At 44.6% G+C, this 25,691-nt stretch overlaps 2 protein-coding genes across 2 annotated transcripts in view; one reads left to right on the forward strand and one right to left on the reverse strand.

Annotated features, from left to right (window-relative positions):
• The window catches only part of dok6 (docking protein 6), a gene marked incomplete at both ends in the record, with an annotated part of 666,878 nt that overhangs the window by 355,409 nt on the left and 285,778 nt on the right, over nt 1–25,691 (forward strand). The window lies entirely within an intron of this gene.
• Nucleotides 1–25,691, reverse strand: part of rttn (rotatin) — a 213,431-nt gene that overhangs the window by 70,390 nt on the left and 117,350 nt on the right. Inside the window, exons 30-36 of the mRNA XM_084326661.1 lie at nt 24,659–24,787; nt 23,194–23,319; nt 22,369–22,527; nt 18,859–18,936; nt 17,273–17,471; nt 6,397–6,488; nt 2,784–2,871 (exon numbers count right to left, since the gene is read on the reverse strand). Of these exons, the coding sequence (XP_084182787.1) occupies nt 2,784–2,871; nt 6,397–6,488; nt 17,273–17,471; nt 18,859–18,936; nt 22,369–22,527; nt 23,194–23,319; nt 24,659–24,787 (871 nt within the window). The remainder of the gene's footprint in view (nt 1–2,783; nt 2,872–6,396; nt 6,489–17,272; nt 17,472–18,858; nt 18,937–22,368; nt 22,528–23,193; nt 23,320–24,658; nt 24,788–25,691) is intronic.

Genomic DNA, 25,691 nt, shown 5'->3' on the forward strand with positions numbered 1-25,691 from the left:
TGGTGATTCTAAGGCGAAAAAAAAGGCATGTAGGCTACTTGAAGAGAATGGACTAACGTTATATGGTGAAGTAGCTAGCAGCTAACATTTCTCTGCTGTTTACAGCCTCACAGCCAATAAAACTTAATTTACGATATACATATTTGTTCCTTATTCTCACCTGTTATGAAATGGGTAGAGCAGACATACGTATGATTTGACTTGGGGGCCAGGGTCTGCTTTGATCGACTCTCCCGTCTGAGGCCCTGTCCACACGAGCGTTGGATTTAATGTAACCGAAGTTTGAAAAAAATAAACCTCTGTCCACACAGGTGAACAACCGCATATAATTGCGTACCCACGGCAGGTTGGAAAAACCAGCAACCGATACATGTAGTACAATGCCAAAACAGTAGGCGGCGATGTTGTTCAGACATGAAGGCCATTTCAACCAATCAGAAAACTTTTCGAACAAAAGTTTGTTACAATCATTTTCATATAACGCTACTTGGGACAGCTCTGCTGTAAACACTGGTGTAGCTGGCTCTGCTCTAATCTCTCTACCCCGCGCTCGGTTGCTAACTTGCTATTGTTTGACAGTCTGCCGTGAACATGGGAAATAATTGCGACAGCTCTGCTGTAAACACTGGGAATAACCTCGGTTGCTATGCCCACACGCAACTGCAAAACCGCAAAACTTCACCCTGGGCTCCGGTTTTCAAGACCGCGGTTGCAGTGTAGCAAATCCCCGGTTGTGTGTGGCCGAACAGTGCAACTGCGCACATACAATCATGGTTATATTAAATCCAGCGCTCGTGTGGACAGGGCCTACATGTGCCCTCTTGATAGCCGCCAGCTATCCGTGATGCCTCAACTGGTATTATATAAAACTTTCAATTTGGATTTTTGATTATGTTATTACTAGTACAAAGCGTAACTGTTACAAAGGGTCAGATTAAACCGAATATATATATTTATTGCTTGAGATCCCTTGTATAATATTTGTATATCGTTTGATATCCCTTGTATATTCTTTGTATATATACACGGAATATCCCTTTACCTGGGTACAAACCAGACCATAATATTCGCTCTCCTATTGGACAGCGACCCCTAGGCGCCAACTACCATACCCCCAACGGCAAGTTCAAAGGCAACGCCAAGGCATGTCTCAACATGTCCAGGTTTGCGCAGTAATACGAGACAGAACTGAGGTTGGCACTAGATAATTCACCTTACGTATAAATACGGCGCAGGTGTAAACAGCAGCAATTCGTTCATTACTAGTAAAGCCTTCACCACGAGTCAACGACCAAGTGAAGTGAGCAACCTTGCGTCAAAATAGAGCACTTAGAACATGTGCGAATAGGATAGTAAAAGTGTCAGAGTTTAGTGAAATAACGTCAAGTTCAACCTAGTTTAATGTGAAGTATAGTGCACAGGAGAATCTACACCGGCGATTGCAGAACCATTTCTGGTTGGATTATATTGCTTTGGTACCGTTACCGCTGGAGGAGAGTACCGTGGATTCCACTATCGTTTGGGATCTACCCCCCGTGAGGAGCATCACTCGAGCCCGCCTCTAGGAAGAGGCTGGCTAGCTTTCATCCATGCTGTCGAGCATACTGGATTATAGCTGTTGCTTTGTCTACTGATCAAGGGAGTACTGCACTGACTCCCGTAGCTGGAGCCTCTTTATTCCTCGTTGACCCAGACTTTGTACCCGAACCTTCCTCTACCCTGCCGGCCTTACACCCGGAGGGAACCCCCCAGTGTCTCCAGCTGGTACTAGTGTGTCTTATGTAATTGCTATGCTACAGGTGGCGTCAGTTTAGACCCATCTTACTATTCTCATTGACTTACGCTCTTGACCTACTTTACGTGTGTTCTTCGCCTTACAAGCGCGAGTATAATTCTCAATCTGTAACCTAACGTTGCTTGCTCTGATAATAATAAATACCCTCCAAATAGTACTTTATGTGTCATTGCCGTATTCTTGTGTGGGTGTTCACCATATATATTCATGTACTGTATGGCCAGTAATTAAAGTACATAAACTAAGTAGTGGTTTAATATACCATACTCTCAATACAGTCAGGGAATTGTACCCCTCAGTTACAGTAACACAGCAGCTCTTTGGCATTGTGATGCACTGAAGAAAATTACACTTGATTGTGTTTAATTTGCCGCTTTTCCGATCCGTTTCTGCACTAAATGAACCGTACACAATGTACCCGGCATGCATGTTTCCCCCACGCCGCAGTTGCCTAGCAACAACAGACAGGAAGTTGACTTCGAGAATAGTATCTACAGATATGTAAAAAGGATTATATTTATATGCAGGTATGTATAGACATATGTGGATATATATACATACACAGTAAGATATATATATATATATATATATATATATATATATATATATATATATATATATATATATATATATATATATATATATATGGTATATACAGCATTATTGTACATGCTATCATACAGAGTTATATGCAGGTGTATAAGTAAGGTATATAGAAGGATTATGGATTATATGCAGGTATATTCAGACAAATATGGATATATACATATATATGCTGTAAATATAAATGTATACAGTATATACGATAAATACAGCACTAGACAATAGTACAACTAGGAATCACATGTTCTCACTAAATGACCCAGAATTGGTTGAATTATACATTGTGGTTAATCGGCCATGTGGACGTCATCAGCTGATGCTGATTATCTCAAAGTCTCAGATGTTGGCATGATTAATCAGCATCTCTCCCTCTCTCCCTCCCTACCTTGAGCCATCAGTCTGCTGGAGGGTGCCTCGGGCATCGTATCCAGTGGAGAGGGAGCTGAAGGGGTCTGCGAGCCTGACCCTCCAATCTGTCAGAGACAAAAACAAGGTTTAATCAGACTTGATTCTGCTATCTATGAATGAAAATGAATGAAATATTTACATCTGCATCTCACTATGATGCCTCTAGCTCAGCGGTTGTCAAACTGCGGGTCGCGACCCAAAGTGGGGTCACGGGTAGGTGATGCATTGGTAAAGAAAAAAACCAAGAGGAAAAAACGACGAGCCCAACTCAGATTGAGTTTTCCACCTGGCAGCTGTTTGTATTTGCCCTGTCTCGCCCCTTCATCAACGGAGGCCAATACAGTATTCCAATACACATCTCACTACATCCTGCACATGTATAATCGCGGAGGCCACGTCTGGTCTTTTGTGTAACCTGAAGCGGTGCCGGCTGGCCGTGTGTTCCAAATGCTAGCAAAAGAAAGGCAGAATCTAGTGCTATTTTTGAGCTATTTTGCTTCCATAACATGTCTTCCTTCAGACTGGAGGAAACATTCAAAATACACATTACGATGTTTATTTTACTACACTTTGTCATGAGGTGGCTGTAGATTTCACCTAAATGCAGTGTGGTCGCTCTGCCACAAACAACGAGCTCCCATTGGCTGATGCAGATTTCTGAGAACGTGATTGGTTCAGATGCATCACATCCTCTGACATTCCTGACATAGCAAGTTGTCACTTGTTCAGTTCAGTAAATAATTTTTTCAGATATTGGACACATAACAATGGTAATTCCATATATCGCCAACGTTTTACCAGCTGCTATTGCAGCATTGTACAATTGTCCGAAAAGGGCTAGGGAGAAGACTTACGTTTATTTTAGTACTTTTTTAACATTTACATACATGCATTACTATACACTATACACATACTATATACCTGCACATGTCAACATACACACCTACCCATTTTCATACATGATGTATATAGCATTGCTCTGTAAATACATACATACACATACATGGTTTAATCAGAAGATGCAAGGAAAATGAAAATACTGAAGCAGAAGATGAAATGCCTTCACAAAGTGCATCGATGCGTAAGCGGTCACTTGGTAAGCAGGAGTGTTTGGACAGCGGGGCAGTGGCTGATAGTTCATGTAGCGCATTTTGAATGAACTGATGGGTGGGTTGATATGTCCTAATTGTGCAGGGACAGGGCTCCAAATTATAATTGATCCGCAGAATCAGGGGTTTTGGATAAATATGCCTCGTTTTATAAATGTGTATACAGAAACAATTCCGTTGCTTTTGTTGATAATATTAATTAATTTCATTGATAACATAGTGTTGTAATTTCATTTTCTAATAAATATGCATGATCAAATTCAACAACGTGTGCTTTTATTTTGATATTCCTTATTTCCACGTTGAAATTACGCAATACATTAACAGTTTGAGTGCCAGCCATTAACATGGGAAACATGGTTAAATGCCAGCACCCACTTCAATGATAGCGGTGTGAACGCATAATCTCTCTCTTAAATTATGGCTATGTGTCTAATCTGCCTGTCGCTTATCAATGACTTGTTTGCAGTCAACATTGTCGAAACGGATATATATATATATTTTTTTAATCGGTTCATTTTCGTTTTATAGCATTTTGAAAAGCCCTCGTTTTTCAGGAAAATATATAGATTCCGTGATAAAAGGCATTTACTGGAATATTCTAGCATACACAAACCTTGTCATTTTTCGGCCTATTTATGAATAGTTTTCAAATAAACGCTAGATTATCGATAGTATATGTGTACTTATGCACGCTATAGAGGCGGGCTGAAAAATCGATTCTCTCATTTCCTCATCAGCGATCACAGCCACACACACACACGCACGCATAGGGCAAACGCTGATATATAGGTCAAAACAGCTCTGATTATCCTAAGACTGGTAAAATAAATTCCTTACCTGAGATCAGATGTTATCCAAAAAGATTATTCCAATTCCTGATCGCCATTCCAAATAGCGATCACGCGTATTGATTACAGTGTTGGGTCCTGTAAATACATAATCCACACGTTTTCCGGGCCGGCGAGCACAATCGATCCTTCAGTTGGCCTTGACGGAAACGTAAAATGAGGAAACTGGCCACCCCCCCTGCATCAGTGTAAAGTAATGGGGTGCAGTACCACAGGGAGAGACGATAGGGGGCGGTATCTTCCCAATTGAGCTCAGAGAGACTCTGCAGCACTAACCCAAGGCTCGATTGATGAAATATGAATAAAAATCACCAAAAAAAAAAAAAAGGACAAACAAACGCTATATAGCGTCGGGGGCGCCTGATTACTTTTACCAACGGATTTCCAGTTCCGCGTTCTGCGTTCTGCGATCTGATTGGCCACTGACGTTTCTGGTCGTGTGACATCTGAACCAATCGTGTGACGCCTGTTTCTATCACCAGTTAAGCTTAGGCACTCTTTCGAAGTTGGTTAAGGTTAGAGTTTGTCTTAGAGCAGGGCGATAGAACACGAGCCCTGATTCCAAACTCTAACCTTAACCAACTTCGAAAGAGTCGCCTAAGCTTAACCAGTGATAAACTAGGCGTTAGGTAGTTTGCAGGCTGTTCGAGGCGGAAATGGGTGCGTCATGCGATTGGGCGCACATGTCACATGACCAGAAACGTCAGTGGCCAATCAGATCGCACCAGAAACGTCAGTGGCCAATCAGATCGCAGAACGCGAACACAGAACTGGAAATCCGTTGGTAAAATACTGGACGTGTCTGGGGCACTCAAAGGTCGGCATGAACTAACGACAAAACGCGTCCGTGGCACTCAATGTGTTAAGTGTGGGGTCGCCAAAAAATGGGGTCGTGGTATAAAAAAGTTTGAGAACCCCTGTTGTAGCTCATGGAATTAACTGCAACAGTCCTCAGAGCTGAGATTTTCCCCTCTGTTGCAGAGTTTAAAACCTTGATCTCCAACTTTTGTCAATCAAGTTGTGTTTTAATTGATTTGTTATCCTTACTTTTGTCTCGCCTTGTTGTCTTATTGTTATGATTTTATGTGCCTTTTTTTTTGCTTATTTCTGTATGTACACTTGACGTGACTGTACGTAAAGGAAACCTCAGTTTGAAATGACATTTTTCGTAATATTTCAAATACTCCTACTCCCGATTTCACTTTCAAGCACCACCGGCCCCTGGTCACACGCATGTAAGAGGCCTCGGTTATGTCTGTATACTTATAAGCTAATGATCCTGATCGTTGGCAGCCTCCGCTGTGTCTATAACCCTGTACTGAGTGGTGTTAAAGGCAGCAGGCCTGCCGGGGCGGAGGGCCAAGCGGCCGGCTGTGTTTGACCTCTGCTGTAACGGACGGAGAGGACGGCGTCCACAGGAGCGTGGGTATAAAATATATAAATGAGTACTACCGAGTAATAGTGTTAATCAGATGTATGTACAGAGTTATAGTATTAATATGTACAGTGATACAGGTATAAAGACACTATGGTAGTAGTCAAATAGAGTGTGTGAGTGTGTGTGTGTGTGTGTGTGTGTGTGTGTGTGTGTGTGTGTGTGTGTGTGTGTGTGTGTGTGTGTGTGTCTCACCAGGGTGCTGGAGGTGGAGAGGGAGCTAGAGGCTCTGCTAGGGTTGATGGGGGTAACCGGGCGATCGTTCCTCCACAACCTCAGGGAGTCGTCTGAATGTAAAAAAACACATCAAGTACAGTTCATACCATGAGACCCACGTGACCGACTGCCACCATGTTAAGATGAGATAAGATAAGATATGCCTTTATTGATCCACTTCGGGGAAAATGCAGGTGTCATGGGGAGGGGGGAGGGAAGGTACAGGTATGGGGCAGGGTAATAGTAGAAAGACATAAATATAGGCAATACAATTAGATCTAAATATAAATGTATGAGAGAAAACTGTGTAAACAATATAATTAACTCTGAATATATAAAAATAAGATAAATAAACAGTGTAAACAAAGGGGTGTGTATGTGTGCCCTATCGGTTATATTATACGCTACAATAAATATAGGCAATACATAATTTGAATCTGAATATATAATATGAATAGGAGTCAAATTAAACAGTATACACAAGGTGCAGTATACACAAGGTGCAGTATACACAAGGTGCAGTAAACACAAGGTGCAGTATACACAAGGTGCAGTATACACAAGGTGCAGTAAACACAAGGTGCAGTATACACAAGGTGCAGCATACACAAGGTGCAGTAAACACAAGGTGCAGTATACACAAGGTGCAGTATACACAAGGTGCAGTAAACACAAGGTGCAGTATACACAAGGTGCAGTAAACACAAGGTGCAGTATACACAAGGTGCAGTATACACAAGGTGCAGTAAACACAAGGTGCAGTAAACACAAGGTAAGGTGCAGTATACACAAGGTGCAGTATACACAAGGTGCAGTAAACACAAGGTGCAGTAAACACAAGGTGCAGTATACACAAGGTGCAGTATACACAAGGCACAAGGTGCAGTAAACACAAGGTGCAGTATACACAAGGTGTAGTATACACAAGGTGCAGTATACACAAGGTGCAGTATACACAAGGTGCAGTAAACACAAGGTGCAGTAAACACAAGGTGCAGTATACACAAGGTGCAGTATACACAAGGTGCAGTATACACAAGGTGCAGTAAACACAAGGTGCAGTATACACAAGGTGCAGTATACACAAGGTGTAGTATACACAAGGTGCAGTATACACAAGATGCAGTATACACAAGGTGCAGTAAACACAAGGTGCAGTATACACAAGGTGCAGTATACACAAGGTGCAGTATACACAAGGTGCAGTATACACAAGATGCAGTATACACAAGGTGCAGTAAACACAAGGTGCAGTATACACAAGGTGCAGTATACACAAGGTGCAGTAAACACAAGGTGCAGTAAACACAAGGTAAGGTGCAGTATACACAAGGTGCAGTATACACAAGGTGCAGTATACACAAGGTGCAGTAAACACAAGGTGCAGTATACACAAGGTGCAGTATACACAAGGTGCAGTAAACACAAGGTGCAGTATACACAAGGTGCAGTATACACAAGGTGTAGTATACACAAGGTGCAGTATACACAAGGTGCAGTAAACACAAGGTGCAGTATACACAAGGTACCGTAACTGGCATGTAAATCAATGCAACGTGCTACACAGGCAGCGCTGCATGCAGAGGGGTGGAGAGCTGTGCGCTCCAGTTACACTACGACCTAATTTATTCTGCTTTGCTGGCGGCACGCGTTGCCTTGCAGACCACAGCAGGGAGCAGGACGACCTCTCAGGCTGTGTCACATCGAACGCCTTTCTCTCAGGCTGTGTCACATCGAATGCCTTTCTCTTAGGCTGTGTCACATTGGACGCCTTTCTCTTAGGCTGTGTCACATCAAACGCCTTTCTCTCAGGCTGTGTCACATCGAACGCCTTTCTCTCAGGCTGCGTCACATTGGACGCCTTTCTCTTATTCTATGTCACATTGGACACCTTCCTCTTAGGCTGTGTCACATTGGACGCCTTCCTCTTAGGCTGCGTCACATTGGACGCATTCCTATTAGGCTGTGTCACATTGGACGCCTTCCTCTTAGGCTGCGTCACATTGGACGCCTTCCTCTTAGGCTGCGTCACATTGGACACCTTCCTCTTAGGCTGTGTCACATTGGACGCCTTCCTCTTAGGCTGCGTCACTTTTGACGCCTTTCTCTTAGGCTGCGTCACATTGGACGCCTTCCTCTTAGGCTGCGTCACATTGGACACCTTCCTCTTAGGCTGTGTCACATTGGACGCCTTCCTCTTAGGCTGCGTCACTTTTGACGCCTTTCTCTTAGGCTGCGTCACATTGGACGCCTTTCTCTTAGGCTGCGTCACATTGGACGCATTTCTCTTAGGCTGCGTCACATTGGACGCCTTTCTCTTGCGCTTTATTGCCGTGTACATAGATAATCTAAAGTATACTGGGTGCAACAAGCGATACCACTGATTACCGTTGCTACCTCAGCTAACATTACATAAGTTACATACATTACTGTTGCTACCTCAGCTATAGTTACATACTGTACATTACTACTGATTACTGTTGCTACCTCACCTATCGTTACATAAGTTATATACATTACTACTGAAGTTAAAGTTGAAACTTTTTTCAACCAAGAAAAAACGCGAGGCTTGTAGATTGGAGGAGATGCGCGCATGTCGCTACGAAACCATTGAAAACAATAGAAGAAAGGTGCAAGCACGCTAAAAAACACAATTCAACACAGTTGAACACACGGTGATGGAAACTGGATGCCCGATATAAAGAACGAATAACCAATAAATATGAAGTTATCTTTGAAACCTCTGTTGTCAAGCCTTGTCAATATAACCCACCCCCTTTTCTCACGAATGGAACTGGTGACGTGGAGTCCGCTTTGAGCGTCTTCCACGGGTTAGCGGCTAACGCTAGTTAGCTTAGCCTAGTTATTGGATAGTTAGCAGCTAACGTTAGCCCATTGCTCGCATCAATTATATTGCATGTCATTGAAGGTCCGCGCTGGTCTGTGTCTAATGAAATTACAATTGCATGTCATTGAAGGTCCGCACTGGTCATGTCTATAATGAAATGAGAGGAAAGCTCTGCGCTAAAGCAAGTCTCATCTCAGCCGCGACGTGACAACATACTCGATGTTATATAAAAAAATTATCTCGCGGTCTACTTGAAAATCAGCCTGCAATCTACCGGTCGATCACGGCCGACTGGTTGAGCACCACTGGTCTATAGAAATAAATGCATTCGAACAAGAAATCAATGTATAGACATAGCAATGGCAAAAAAATTGCGAGGCCTAATGCGAGCCAGGGAAGTCTTGGGCTTGTAACGTGGCTTCATCTCGAAGTTCTCATCCACTGAGCCGTGAGGCTCAACATGCTTGTTTGGTTGAGGTCTGAACTCGCCAAATTGCCCATAAATATCGGTTTTGTGGGTATTGTCCAGTTGTTGCTGTATGTTTTTATCTGCCCAAAATTCAAGCAAGCATGAAAGCATTACAGTAAGCTTGCACACCACGCCCCGCTCCGTCGTCGGGGACGCTGGTTCGCACCCGAGACCACCTATTCCAGCGGTCCAGGTTTGGAGCGAATCAGCGTCCCTAAGGACGTGGGGGAGCGTTCTCATCACACCCTATTTTGGCACGATTGCGCTCTGATTCGACCCCGAATGGCTAGTGTGAAAGCCCCCTCAGTCTTCTGAGAAACTCTGACGGAACTGAAAGGTGCCGCTTACATCTCCAGTCTAGTCTAAGGGCGCGTTCACACCTACCCTGTTTGGTCCACTTTAAATTACAATTGCATGTCATTGAAGGTCCGCGCTAGTCTGTGTCTATAATGAAATGAGAGGAAAGCTCTGCGCTAAAGCAAGTCTCATCTCAGCCGCGACAACATACTCGATGTTATATAAAAGAATTTGCTCGCGGTCTACTTGAAAATCAGCCTGCAATCTACCGGTTGATCACGGCTCTGTAGTCAGACTCGCGCTGCTCGCGGACAGTCTCTCTCTTCCTCTCTCTCTCTCTCTCCTCTCTAGACTGGCGCTGCGCGCGGACGACTGGTTTAAACCCCGCACCGAGTGACGTCATATACATGTAGTACAATGCCAAAGCAGTAGGTGGCGATGTAGTTCAATCATGAAGGCCATTTCAACCAATCAGAAGGATTTAGCGTATACCGGAAACTGAACTGAAGCCTGGAACACAACATCCCTCCTTGCTCACAGCCAAACAATTCTACAGTTTGCAGCTAGAACAACGTGCAATAAACGAAAAAAGGATACATTCACTGTGTGTTCTGCCTCATTTGTTGATGAAACAAAACCAACATCAACACAATTTACCACCAAGAGCGGAGTTTAGTCTCACAAAAAGATCGCCGATTTTGTTAGCTTACGTGCTAACGTAATAATAAAGTAGTAACGTTAACGCTAGTAGAATGAATGAATGAAAACGTTATTTAACAGATTGCAGAATGGGTACAATACAATACGGCTCAATACAAACAATTGTTAAGGGAATGCAGACTGTTATAGTTTGGACTGGGTTCCTTATAACAATAACTTGACAACACACATGAGCTTAGTTTAGCCGCAGCTACAGGTTTACTCTGAGCGTCAGTCGATCACAACACTCTTCAACACAGACGATACGTTTCGAACAAAAGTTTGTTACAATCATTTTCATATAACGCTACTTGGGACAGCTCTGCTGTAAACACTGGAAATAACCTCGGTTTCTATGTCCACACGCAACCACTGCAACCGGGATGCGCGCAAAACTTCACCCTGGACTCTGGTTGTAAAAGAACACGGTTGCAGTGTTCCAAAACCCCGGTTGTGTGTGGGCGAACAGTGCAACCGCGCACATTAACACTTTGAATGCCAGCCACGCTTTTTGTCGTTAGTTCATGCCGACCTTTGAGTGCCCGCCAACGCTATATAGTGTTTGTTTGTCGTATTTTTTTTTATTGGCAATTTGAATTCATATTTCATCAATTGAGCCTCAGGTTAGTGGATTATGTATTTACAGTACCCAACACTAATCAATAAGCGTGATCGATATTTGGAATGGCGATCAGGAATTGGAATAATCTTTTTGGATAACATCTGATCTGAGGTAAGGAATTCATTTGACCAGTCTTAGGATAATCAGAGCTATTTTCACCTATATATCAGCGTTTGCCCTATGATCGCTGATGAGGAAATTAGAGAATCGATTTTTCAGATCGCCTCTATAGCGTGCATAAGTACACATATACTATCGATAATCTAGCGTTTATTTGAAAACGATTCATAAATAGGCCGAAAAATTACAACGTGTTTGTGTATGCCAGAATATTCCAGTAAATGCCTTTTATCACGAAATCTTTATATTTTCCTTGAAAACAAGGGCTTTTCAAAATGCTATAAAACGGAAATGAAGCGATTAAAAAACAATCCGTTTCGACAATGTTGACTGCAAACAAGTCATTGATAAACGACGGGCAGATTAGACACATAGCCATAATTTAAGACAGAGATTATGCGTTCACAACGCTATCATTGAAGTGGGTGGTGGCATTTAACGGCCGGCACTGAAAGTGTTAAGGCTCGGTTACATAACACCCTGCGTGCGTGTGGACAGGGCCTAAGGGGCCTTTCTCACTCAGGTATTCGGTTCCATTCCGTTTCGTTCTAGCCCGTTCTGAGATCTGATGCGAACTCCCCCCCCCCCCCTCTCCCCCCTCTAGTTTGCGTACACACTGCAGTCTTGTAAGGCCCCTAACACACAAACAGTTCCTTAGGGTTGAAAGGAACAGGGTACTATTCACCCCAGCTGACTAGAGACTGGAGGTGTGGCCCTCCACATGGGCCTTTTGTTCTGCTAATTGCCCTTTCAGCCAGGTTTCAGTTAAAAATCAGCTCCTTTCTGTGTGGAATCATTTTGGATGACAACAGCACTGAGGGTAGGATGATTTCACTGAATATACTGTCTACATCATTGTGAAGTGTGTAACTTTAGGAATTGTGTTCTGTAAATATGAATCAAAAGTAGTTTCACCCCAACTGACTAGAGACTGGAGGTGTGGCCATCCACATGGGCCTTTTGTGGCAAATGTCAGACCTCAGTAATTAGTGATATTGATTTAAAGGGGAACTATCTTACTATTTCTTTCACTATTTGGGCAATTTTACACAATTCCTGTGAGTCTATGGAATACATCTGTAAGGTTAAAACAAATCATTGTTTTGTATTTCTAATCAAGTACTTTAGAGCAGCATTTTCTGCCCTTCAAGATTCAAAGCTGTCTTTGGCTGGGCTCTGCCCATACTCGCAATGCGCTTTGAATGACAGTCACCCACAGTCTGTACTGCAATGCACTGGTAGATACCTTTTGGGGGAGAGAGAGAGATAGAGAGGGACTCATTATTTTCGCCGCGGGGGGGCATAATCCCACGGGACAATGCATTGGTAACTTGTTTCAAATGACAATATATACCCCCGTGAATATTATTGCACGGATCGGAATACGTGTGGGAGCGTGCGCTATGATATTTTGCAACAGGTTGACGTGACGCGAGTGCTGATACGAGAGAGAGCGAGAGAGAGAGGGAGAGAGAGAGATAGAGAGGGAGAGATTGCTCTGAGAGAGTGCGTGTTTCCCCCCACACACACGCAGTCGCGAGTGTGTGTAAATGCTCCGAGACGAGTCGCACCGTATGAGAGCCTCTCTCTCTCTCCCTCTCTCTATCTGTCTGTCTCTCCCTCTCTCTTTTTCTCTCTTTTGAGGAAGTGTCAGTGACAGGGAAACCGCTTTCGCATTATTTCCACTCGCTCCGTTGTTGAGCGAATTGTTGATTGTGGGCGGTGGCTACAACCACAGAAGGAGCTGAGGTATGCAGATCAGAATCCTTACACGTCACACAGGTACGCTAAATTCAGAATGGCTTAGTTCACTGGGGGAGGACCTTGTCTCATCTGAACTGGAGGAATGCGCAAAAATGAGAATTTGAGACATAGACAGTGTTGGTACAACCCCACATTGCTAGAAAACAATGCTAAACACTGGAAAAGGCTATTTATAAGATAGTTCCCCTTTAAAGGCGTTTTGGGTAAGCGTCGCCAAAGCGTCAAGAACGAAGAGGGACAAAGAGGAGTTTTCCTACTGGAGTTCTCAGAGGAGGAATCCAAGTGCTAAGTAGACCTACTCTGGAAATGTTTCCTTTCCCTCCCACTCTGCTATTTCTCTACCTCTCTTCCTCCCCTACTACACCTTTCTCCCTGCTACTCTGACACAACAATGTGCCTCGTACCTATCTCAACACTCTGCTCCTCCAGACCAGATTCAACCCACCCACGACAGATTGGTAGCAACCCGGCTAATCTCTCCTACCCCATCACAGCCACTAATATACCTGTCACTGTATGTGGAGGCTTATGGAATTGTCAATCAGCCGTCAGGAAAGCTGACTTCGTTACTGCCTACGCCCATAGTCAAAACCTACAGCTCCTGGCTCTAACCGAGACCTGGATAACGCCCAATAACTCGTCAACACCTGCAGCCTTATCTACAAAATATAACTTCTCTCATATACCTCAACCTTCCAGACAGGGTGGAGGCACTGGCCTCATGACATCTCCCTCATGGGCTACAAACTTAACACCACTCGCAGTGCTGTCACTCTCCTCTCTCGAATAGCATGCAGTATCTGTCTCTAATCCATTCAATCTCACCATTGTTACTCTATATCGCCCCCCAGGTCCGCTCGATCACTTCCCAGATCAGTTGGACATGCTTCTAAGCTCCTTACCAGAATATGGTATCCCCCTCCTTCTAATGCGCGACTTCAACCTGCCTGACTCATCTCAGTCAGACACAGTCTCTCTCCTACAATCCTTTGACCTGAGCTCTGCGCTGGCATGGCTGACATCATACCTCAGTGACCGCTCCTACCAAGTGTCATGGAGAGGGACCCTGTCGGCCCCCCACCCCCTGCAGACGGGTGTCGCCCAGGGCTCCGTCCTTGGACCCCTCCTCTTATCCCTCTACATCAAATCTCTGGGTAACATTATCACGTCTCATGCCTTCTCGTATCATTGCTATGCCATCATTGCTAACTCTTCCTCTCCTTTCCTCCCTTGGATATCTACGACTCTGAGTGGATCTCGGCCTGTCTGTCTGACATGACGTCCAACAACCGCAAACTGAACCTAAGCCAAACAGAATTGCTTCACCTGCCGGCAAAATTCTCCCCCCTGACCGACCTTTCCATCACAGTGGAGAATGTAGCTGTGGCCGCATCCCCGACCGTCAATAACGTTGGTGTTGTCCTTGACGACCAGCTGAACTCCTCCGCTCACATCGCAGCAACAACCAGAACCTGCAGATTCCTCCTGAGCAACGTCAGAAGGATCTGCCCCTTCCTGACAAAAGAAGCCACCCAACTCCTCAACCAATCAACAGTCATCTCTCGCCTCGACTACTGCAATGCACTGCTTGCTGGCCTTCCGACCATTTCCACCAAGCCTCTTCAACTAATTCAGAATGCAGCCGCCCGCCTGATCTCAAACCTACCGAAGTCAGCCCATTTCTTAGAGACCTGCACTGGCTCCCCATGGCAAAGGGAACGGCTCCCGCCTACCTCCGGTCAATGGTCTCTAACTACACACCCTCGAGACCCCTACACTCAGACCCACTCCTATCCGAGCTCCGGGAGGGTCATCAAAGAGAAGCCGCCTATTCTCTGTCCTTGACCTAAATGGTGGGACGAACTTCCCACCACAGTTAGGACAGCCGAAACCCGACCAATTTTTTGCTGTCGACTAAAAAACACACTTCTTCAATCAATATCTGAAAAAAATATATATAAATAAACTAACCCTAACTAACCTTACTGTCATGCACTTATATACTATATATAAGTAATATATACTAATATACTAACCTACACTGTAGCACTCCCAACACTTTGATGCACATTGTTACTCAGCTGATAAGAGTTGTACCCTTCCTGCTGACTTGTCATACAAAACTTGTAAGTCGCTTTGGATAAAAGCGTCAGCTAAATGACTAAATGTAAATGATGACTGTGAAGGCGCTGCAGTGATGTGAATAATCAAAGTCCAGGCACTGGTTCTCTACGTCTTAACAAGCCTGTCATTTGAAGGGCTGCGATATAAACAACCACGCATATCAGTTTGCCCTTTTCTCAGCCGACTGTTTAGCTTCCCGAGCAAAGAGCAGGACAGACACAGAACAGACACAGAGCAGGACAGAACAGGACAGACACAGATACAGAACAGGACAGAACAGAAAGACAGACAGGCAGACAGAGATATAGACAGACATACACACAGACAGAGATATAGAATGACAGACAGAGACAAACACACAGATATATAAACAGATAGATAGGCAGAGATATAGACAGATGGATACACAGACAAAACAGACACACGCACACACACAGACAGAGACACAGACATAAACAGAAAGAGCTAGACAGAGATATAGAGATATAGACTGACCGACAAAGACAGAGAGACAGACACACACACATAGAGATATAGACAGGCATACAGACAAACACAGATACATAGATAGACAGACAGACAGACACATAGATATATAGATAGACAGGCAGATGGATGGATACAGACAGACAGACAGACAGACAGACAGACAGACAGACAGACAGACAGACAGACAGACAGACAGACAGACAGACAGACAGACAGACAGACAGACAGACAGACAGACAGACAGACAGACAGACAGACAGACAGACAGACAGACAGACAGACAGACAGACAGACAGACAGACAGACAGACAGACAGACAGACAGACAGACAGACAGACAGACAGACAGACAGACAGACAGACAGACAGACAGACAGACAGACAGACAGACAGACAGACAGACAGACAGACAGACAGACAGACAGACAGACAGACAGACAGACAGACAGACAGACAGACAGACAGACAGACAGACAGACAGACAGACAGACAGACAGACAGACAGACAGACAGACAGACAGACAGACAGACAGACAGACAGACAGACAGACAGACAGACAGACAGACAGACAGACAGACAGACAGACAGACAGACAGACAGACAGACAGACAGACAGACAGACAGACAGACAGACAGACAGACAGACAGACAGACAGACAGACAGACAGACAGACAGACAGACAGACAGACAGACAGACAGACAGACAGACAGACAGACAGACAGACAGACAGACAGACAGACAGACAGACAGACAGACAGACAGACAGACAGACAGACAGACAGACAGACAGACAGACAGACAGACAGACAGACAGACAGACAGACAGACAGACAGACAGACAGACAGACAGACAGACAGACAGACAGACAGACAGACAGACAGACAGACAGACAGACAGACAGACAGACAGACAGACAGACAGACAGACAGACAGACAGACAGACAGACAGACAGACAGACAGACAGACAGACAGACAGACAGACAGACAGACAGACAGACAGACAGACAGACAGACAGACAGACAGACAGACAGACAGACAGACAGACAGACAGACAGACAGACAGACAGACAGACAGACAGACAGACAGACAGACAGACAGACAGACAGACAGACAGACAGACAGACAGACAGACAGACAGACAGACAGACAGACAGACAGACAGACAGACAGACAGACAGACAGACAGACAGACAGACAGACAGACAGACAGACAGACAGACAGACAGACAGACAGACAGACAGACAGACAGACAGACAGACAGACAGACAGACAGACAGACAGACAGACAGACAGACAGACAGACAGACAGACAGACAGACAGACAGACAGACAGACAGACAGACAGACAGACAGACAGACAGACAGACAGACAGACAGACAGACAGACAGACAGACAGACAGACAGACAGAACCTACCCCATGAGGTGCTGTCCTGTGGACTGGGCCCATCGGCAGCAGCGGTGGGAGGCTGCAGGGGGAAGGTGTACCTGCCACGGTAACAGGAAGCTGCACAGAGAGCCACGTGCTGGAAGTACTGACAGTGATACAACAAGACCTGCAGGGCAGGGAGACCCACCAGAGACACACCTGCCACTTCATCATGGACACACGGGTTCTGAGAGAGCAGAACAGAGGAGAGGAGAGGAGAGGAGAGGAGAGGAGAGGAGAGGAGAGGAGAGGAGAGGAGGAGAGGAGAGGAGAGGAGTAGAGGGGAGATGAGAGAGGAGAGGAGAGAGGAGAGGAGTAGAGGGGAGATGAGAGAGGAGATGCGGAGAGGAGAGGAGAGAGGAGAGGGGAGAGAGGAGTGGAGAGGAGATGATAGGAGAGGAAAAGAGAGGAGGAGTATGAGAAGAGAGAAGAGGAGATATGAGTATGAGAAGATGAGGTTTGGAGAGAGGTAACCAGGTAAGTATACCTCAAATTACGGTTCCGTCAAGTAATCCTCTAAAATATTTCATTAATGAGTTACAAGTACGCTCAGAAACAGAAGATGTTGTTTATGATCAGGATTGTGACATTTACTGTTGATACACACATGTACACACAAATGCTACAAGTCTAGAAGAAATGATTAGCATATTGTATGTAATTTCACCACACTGTCCATACTGTTATTTCTGACCAATAGCACCTGAAACATCATATGATGTTTTTACAACTTGGAAGTAGTGGTTTCCAAGAGAACCTTTCCCAGACAGACAGCAACATTATCATATGGCTCCCAGTGGCCTGTCAGTCACACATGAGAGGAGCTGGGTGAAAAGGGAGAGGTGAGGAGAGGAGAAAGGAGCCAGGAGAGGAAAGAAGTAGGATAGAGAGGTGAGGAGAGGATAGGAGGGGAGAGGAGAGGAGGGGAGATGAGAAAGGAGCCAGGAGAGGAAATAAGTAGGAGAGAGAGGTGCAGAGAGAGGAGAGGAGAGGAGAGGAGAGGAGAGGAGAGGAGAGGAGAGGAGAGGAGAGGAGAGGAGAGGAGAGGAGAGGAGAGGAGGGGAGGGGAGGGGAGGGGAGGGGAGGGGAGGGGAGAGAGGAGAGGAGAGGAGAAATGAGCCAGGAGGAGAGGATAAAGTAGCCAGGAGAGGAAATAAGTAGGAGAGGAGAGGAGAGGAGGAGAGGAGAGAGGAGCCAGGAGAAGATAGGAAATAAGTAGTAGAGGAGAGGATAGGATAGGAGGAGATGAGAGGAGAGGAAAGAAGTAGGTGAGGAGAGGGAGGGAGTTGAAGAGAGAAAAAGATAGATGAAAACACTGAGGTCTAAATCCACAAAGAATGGATTGCACAGAGCAAGTTGCACCCTTACTTACAATTCATTATGAAATGAAAATGGGGGACCCTGATGTAAACAAGACAAAAGTATTTCTCTGGTCTGCATCCCCTTAACAATTGTGTGTATTGAGCCGTACTGTATTGTATTGTTCTGCAATCTGCTAATAAAATGTTCATTCAATCAATCTGCACGGTGATTGATTGAATGAAAATTTAAGCTGACTGGCAGGGGCCACTGACCTGCCAGTGGGAGTCCAGGGCCTCCTCCGTGTTAGCAGGCATGGGCATGACCAGCAGGTTCTGCAGGATAAACGCAGCCTGGACGAGAGACACACACACACACAAACACAGAAAGAGAGAGAGAGGATCAGGCCAGACCATTAGCAACACTGCCATCTGCCTGCACTCGGAGGGTAGTGCATGAATGTTGACTTCATTGAATTAGTGTGAAAGTGATGTTATTTGTTTAATTTGTCAGATTAGCAGAGCAGGCTAACGACCACCAGGTAATTTAACTATTAATAGTGGACATTGTTTATTCTTCATTGTTTACACCCTTTCACCATAAAATCAACACTTTCAGTGGCTTTATTGTGGTGCCATTACCATAGAGGTGTAAAAAGAAAATCTGCATTTCACTATGATGCCCTCTAGCTAAAGGAATGAACTCCAACATTCATTAAAACTTGAGATTCAAAGTCAAAGTCTTGATCTCCAACCTTTTCAATCAAGTTGTATGTGTTTAATTGATTTGTTATTGCTTTTTGCCTCTTCTTGTTGTCTTATTGTTATGATTTTATATGCTGTGCTTTTATGCTTATGTCTGTATGTATTGTACACTCGACGTGACTGTAAATGAGGGGAACCTCAGTTGCCTTTTGAGTTTAAATAAAGGTTTGGATTCTGACCCCTGCAGCCCGTCTGTGTCTCAGCTTGAACCACCGTCAGCACCAGCTTAGCCTCGTACTCCTAAACGGGCACTTCACCAAACAACAAGGCTGGTTTATTTAGCATATAATATACACACATCCAACAACCATAAACAGTTTTACATACATTAATTCAGTTTGACAGCTGTTGAGAGTAAGTGAGTTTGAATTTGGCCACCGGTGACGCCATCAGGGACACTGACTCCTTGTGTTGTGTTAATTACAGCCCAATGAAATGATAAGGTGGCAGACACTGTATGACAATTACAAATGTTTCCATCTACATGATTTCATGGAGCTGTAATTAACACAACACAGGGATCCAATGTCCCCGATGACATCACATTCAAACAAATTAACTCCCAACAACTGTCAACAATTAATGAATGTGTGCAAAACTGTTTAGAGCTTCTGGATGCGTGTGAGATTATGTGCATTAAAAGATAAACTAGCATTGTTTTTGGTGAAGTGCCCCTTTAAGACTAAACTCCAGCCCCCTCCTGGCTGCAGCCTGTAGCGCGGCTATTAATAGGGGTGTAAAGAAATAATCAATGCAACGTGATGCATAAATATGTGAGTGCTTCGATTTGTGATTTTAATAATTGATAATAATCAATCATACGTATGTGGGTGGAAGTGACATAGAGCACACAGCCAATACAATGATACAGTACTTTGATTCAGTATTAACAACTTATTAATTCATAGAGCATACAGCTACTGTAATCAGGGGTGTAGCTCCAGATTCTGGGCCCCATGAAAGAATGTATTTGTAGGCCCCCAGTGAATGCGAGCGCGCGTAAGCGCGCAAGCGGGAATTTTTTTGGCAATTTTTTTATTGATGAAAACGCATAATATGGTTTTCACCTATACATTCGGATCAGCAGTTCAGCACCTGCACTGTTGGTGGGTGAGCCTAGTAAAGGATGTCGCATTGCGTTCATCTTCAATGAATGGACCAATGCAATAGTCTACCAAAGCCCCCCCTCTCTCTCTATATATCTCACACACACACACACACACACACACACACACACACACACACACACACACACACACACACACACACACACACACACACACACACACACACACACACACACACACACACACACACACACACACACACACACACACACACACACACACACACACACACACACACTTCAGAAAGAAACATAGTATCAATGAGAGCATCAATAATACACCTGAGTGATGTCTAGTAAAAAAAAAAAAAAATTGGGCCCCCCCCCCCCCAGTGCTGGGCCCTTGGAATCATCCTAAGCTACCCCCCCCAGCTACGCCCCTGACTGTAATGATACAGTATTAACAACTTGCGGATACATTTACATTAAAAACAAGTAACTGTACTTACAGTAGATTTCATTCACGGTTTTTGCTGCACGCCTGGTGATACTAAATCCAGATTGAACTCTGCCATTGGAAAGGGGAGATTTGGCCCGATCCATAGATGCGACTTGGCTATAATAAGGTAATTTATAGGCCTGATATTCTATATTCTATAATCATATTTCAAATTGTGTCCGGATGGCAGAATTCAGTACTGTATCTACAAAACCTTCCGTTTAATCAACTTCCCTTTATTCATTTGCTTAGATTTTTTGTGTCTGGTCAATTTTAGCATGGTGTTATTCACCGTCAATTTCTTTAAAGGGGAACTATCTTATAAATGGCCTTTTTGAGTGTTTAGCATTGTTTCCTAGCTATGTGAACTTATATTAATATGATCTATGTCTCAAAATTCTCATATTGGCGCATTCTTCCAATTCTCCTCTCACAATATTCACCCTCACTGAACTGAGTCGTTTGAAAATGTGCCTATATGTGATGTCATATAGTCACTGCTGCATGTTAATGTTCAAGAGGCGGCGCAGGCCACACAGTGGTTTAGGAGCCCAGGCTCAAAACAGCTCGAGATCTTGAGGTAGAAAAATGCTGTTTTTGAGGACTTGATTAGAAATACAAAACAATGAATAAAAAAAATATATATATTACAGAGGTGTTCCATAGACTCACAGGAATTGTGTAAAAGTGCCCAAATAGTGAAAGAAATAGTAAAATAGTTCCCCTTTAAATTCTGCTTTGTTTCATCACAATTTAAGCAAGCCTAGTAATAGACACTATTTCTGACACTGGGAATACATTCACTGAGGTCCATAGATGTCCCTAGGTACCAAGAACATGCAAATGGACCTTGTAGAAGTGGAGCAACCTTCCATTTACTTAGGTATGTATTTTTAGGCGGATTTTAAGAAAATAGGCCTAGGGCTTAACACATTGACCGCCACAGCAGGGGGCACCAATACACCATTCATTGCCAGGTCTTTATTCAATGGATATAGTTTTAGAATGTGACATTTGCGAGTGCTTAAAATATATCTTATATTATATCTATGGGTCTAATAACGCCGTCAGTGAGCTGCTTCTAGTCGACATTGCCGAGACGGTACATATCCGTTTTATACCATTTTGAATAGAGTATGGTTTGGGTGTTTTTCAGTAATTGCAGGAACAGGCGAGAAAAATGCATTTGACTGTAATCCAGTCATCACGTTGTAATTTTTCGGCTGATTATCTAATCATCCTGAAATCAACGCTAGATTATCACCATTATGTCTCCTCGTCCATACATGAAATGACGTAGGGGCATTAATTGATACGTTCTGTATTGATTGATTTGCGGCGTGATATCAATCTCGTACCGGTACCGCTCGGGCTCAAGAGGTTAAGTAAAAGGAGCCGTGTCTTCTTCCACCACTGTGACACGGCGGGTACTGGATCCCTCCTCATCACAGCCTACCTCTCTGCGCACCATGCTGCTCTCCTGCTGGTCCAGGAGGATGTTGAGCAGCGTGCCCCACAGACCCCCGCTGATGTTCTGACAGCTGGCACACAGAGCCAGGCAGCCGCTGGACACACACGACAGAGCGGCGCCCAGCCCCAGACTGGCAAACCTCACCTGGGGGGAGAGAGGGTCAGATGGAGGGTAAGGAAGAGAGAGAGAGAGAGAGCGGGGGGGTGAGAGGTGGTTTAGATAGAGATGGGGGAGAGAGGGTCAGATGGAGGGTAAGGAAGAGAGAGAGAGAGCGGGGGGTGAGAGGTGGTTTAGATAGAGATGGGGAGAGAGGGTCAGATGGATGGTAAGGAAGAGAGAGAGAGAGAGCGGGGGGGGGGGGGAAGAGGTGGTTTAGATAGAGATGGGAGAGAGAGGTTCAGATGGAGGATAAGGAAGAGAGAGAGGGGGGAGGGTCAGAGGTGGTTTAGATAGAGAAGGGAGAGAGAGGGGGGTTCAAGATGGAGGGTAAGGAAGAAAGCGAGAGATGAGAGAGAGAGGGGGGGTGAGATAGAGAGAGAGATAGGGAGAAAGGGGGTTTAGATAGAGGAGAGAAAGAGAGGGGGGTGAGAGGGGGTTTGTATAGAGAAAGGAGAGAGAAAGAGAGAGAGGAACTTTCCACACCCATTTTTGAACTTTCTACATGAAGTAATAACAATAATAATGATCTTATAATGACTGATACTGATACACACACAGAGCAAGTATTCATTGTTTTCTGCAAATTTCTAGATTTGATGAATTGTATGAATTTCTTTTTTAAGAAATAAAAAAAAGGGTGTGCATCCTTACCTCAGGGTCTCTGTCGACCCACAGTGGGATGAGCCAGGCCAGACCAAGCTGAGCCCCGCTGGCCTCATCAGGCCCTGCCTCCTCAGGCCCCGCCTCCTGCCCCAGAGACCACTGGGAAATAAAGTCCTAAACCACACAGGAATGAAAACACAGTTAACCTGTTAATGTTCGGGGCCCCACTGCGGGCCGTCACGCCCGCGTGTGCACACTTTGCGGCATTTTGCCCTCGTCTGTCGGCCTAGCGCTGTATTTTCCCCAATGTATAATATAACAGATAAGGCATACAATCCCTCATCTGCACCTTTGTCTACACTGTTCACAATGTTATTTTTCTCATATTTTTATATTTAGAGTTAATTATATTGTATAATTATTTAAAGGGGACATGCATTGCTATTCCTAGCACTATATGGGCAACTTTACACAATTCCTGTGAGTCTATTGAAGACATCTGTAAGGTTTTTTTAAAAAAAATATATATTTCTAATCAAGTACTCAAAACCATAATTTTTCATCCTCAGGATTTCAGGCTGTTATGGCCTGGCTCCGCCCATAAGCACTTTGAGTGACAGTCAGTCCACACAGTCTGCGACTGGTAGACAGAGAGAGATAGAGAGAGAGGGGGGGGGGGGGGGGTGGGAGAGAGTTAGAGAGAGAGGGGGGGGGGTGGGAGAGAGAGAGAGTTAGAGAGAGAGAGTTAGAGAGAGAGAGAGAGAGAGAGAGAGAGAGAGAGAGAAAAAAAGACAGGCCGTTATCGATAAGGCCCCCTCTCTCCCTCCCTCCCTCTTTCTTTTTTTCCTTCTTTCACTCTCTCCCTCTCCCGTTCGGGGGTGTGTGCCGCGCGGCAGGCCCCCCCCCCCCCCGTATTTTAGTATGAATATGTGAATGAAAAAGTATAACGCTGCTACACCCTGAACAATAGATATAGGACTTTGAATGGGCCATGGTAATGTCAATTTAGCAATACAATTTAAAAAGTTATAGCCCTGCAAAGAAGGGGAACTTCTCCATGTTAAATAGGGCTGGCGAGGGATGGTAAATTATGAATTTAACCCTGGCGATCAAAGTGTTAATATAATTTTTTTTCGATTAGTCGACTAATCGAAAAAATAATCGACAGATTATTCGATTACCAAAATAGTCATTAGTTGCAGCCCTAGTATGTATGTATGTATGTATGTATGTATGTATGTATGTATGTATGTATGTATGTATGTATGTATGTATGTATGTATGTATGTATGTATGTATGTGTGTGTGTATTTATTTATGTGAGTGTGTATGTGTGTGTGTGTGTGTGTATGTGTGTGTGTGTGTGCGTGTGTGCGTGTGTGCGTGTGTGTGTGTGTGTGTATGTGTGTGTGTGTGTGTGAGAGTGAGTGTGTGTGTGTGTGTGTATGTGTGTGTGTGAGAGTGAGTGTGTGTGAGTGTGTGTGAGTGTGTTCTGCCACGGGGGTCCCCTCACCGTGTCCCTGCTCTGTGACATCATCTGGTGGGAGAGTTGCAGCAGGCTGATGAGAGCGTTCTTCGTCACTCCTTTCCCCATGAAGGACATGGAGTTTCCCCCCCAGTCCACGTAGAAGGAGGAGATCACCTGGAGGGGGAGGAGGAGCCAGACACCTTCCGTTTTATTCATTTTATTTAACCAGGCAGGTCAATTAAGAACACATTGTTATTTACAATGACGGCCTGGTGAGGGGACAAAAGGGCCGCTCGAAGGGTAACAGGGAAAGTGGAAATTAAATTAAACAACTTGTTCATTCATAGAATGAGTTCCTGCACGAAATTAAATTCATCTGGAGCCGCAAAACCTATTTACCCTTAAAATGAGGATAACAGTGTATAACGTTTTATATATATTTATACCATATATAGAGAGGGATTGTAATTGATTAAAAAACGTATTTCTAGTATGTACCTATTGTTATTTTTTCGTTCGGTCTCAAGTGTCGGAGAGGAGACGGGCAGAAATGACAGCTGGCACCAAATCCATTCCTAATAAGAGACAATGGACCCAGTACTTTGTTGGTGGTATGAAAATATATCCCTAAAAACATTAAATATCTTTGGAACCGTTTGTATTAAATTATATCTGAATCAGGAGATTATCTTCTCTGTCAAAATGTTGAGTCAGTGTATCTCTCCGTCGCATAAAGGCTGGCAGTGCGCATATAGTAAGGCATATATTATTGAAATTGGTCCAATGCTTAGGTGGTTAACGCGTGAGTGGTGGTGTCTAGTTAACATGAAGGCTTCAGCACCTGTGTGCTGCTGCAGGAGCAGGCTGGCTCCACCACCAGGCACCAGGCTCTCTACTCTGTAGCTGCAGGAGCAGGCTGGCTCCACCACCAGGCACCAGGCTCTCTACTCTGTAGCTGCAGGAGCAGGCTGGCTCCACCACCAGGCACCAGGCTCTCTACTCTGTTGCTGCAGGAGCAGGCTGCCTCCACCACCAGGCTCTCTACTCTGTAGCTGCAGGAGCAGGCTGGCTCCACCAC

This window comes from Notolepis coatsorum (assembly GCF_963971535.1).
Source record: "Notolepis coatsorum genome assembly, chromosome: 12".
In the NCBI taxonomy this organism is placed as follows: Eukaryota; Metazoa; Chordata; class Actinopteri; order Aulopiformes; family Paralepididae; genus Notolepis; species Notolepis coatsorum.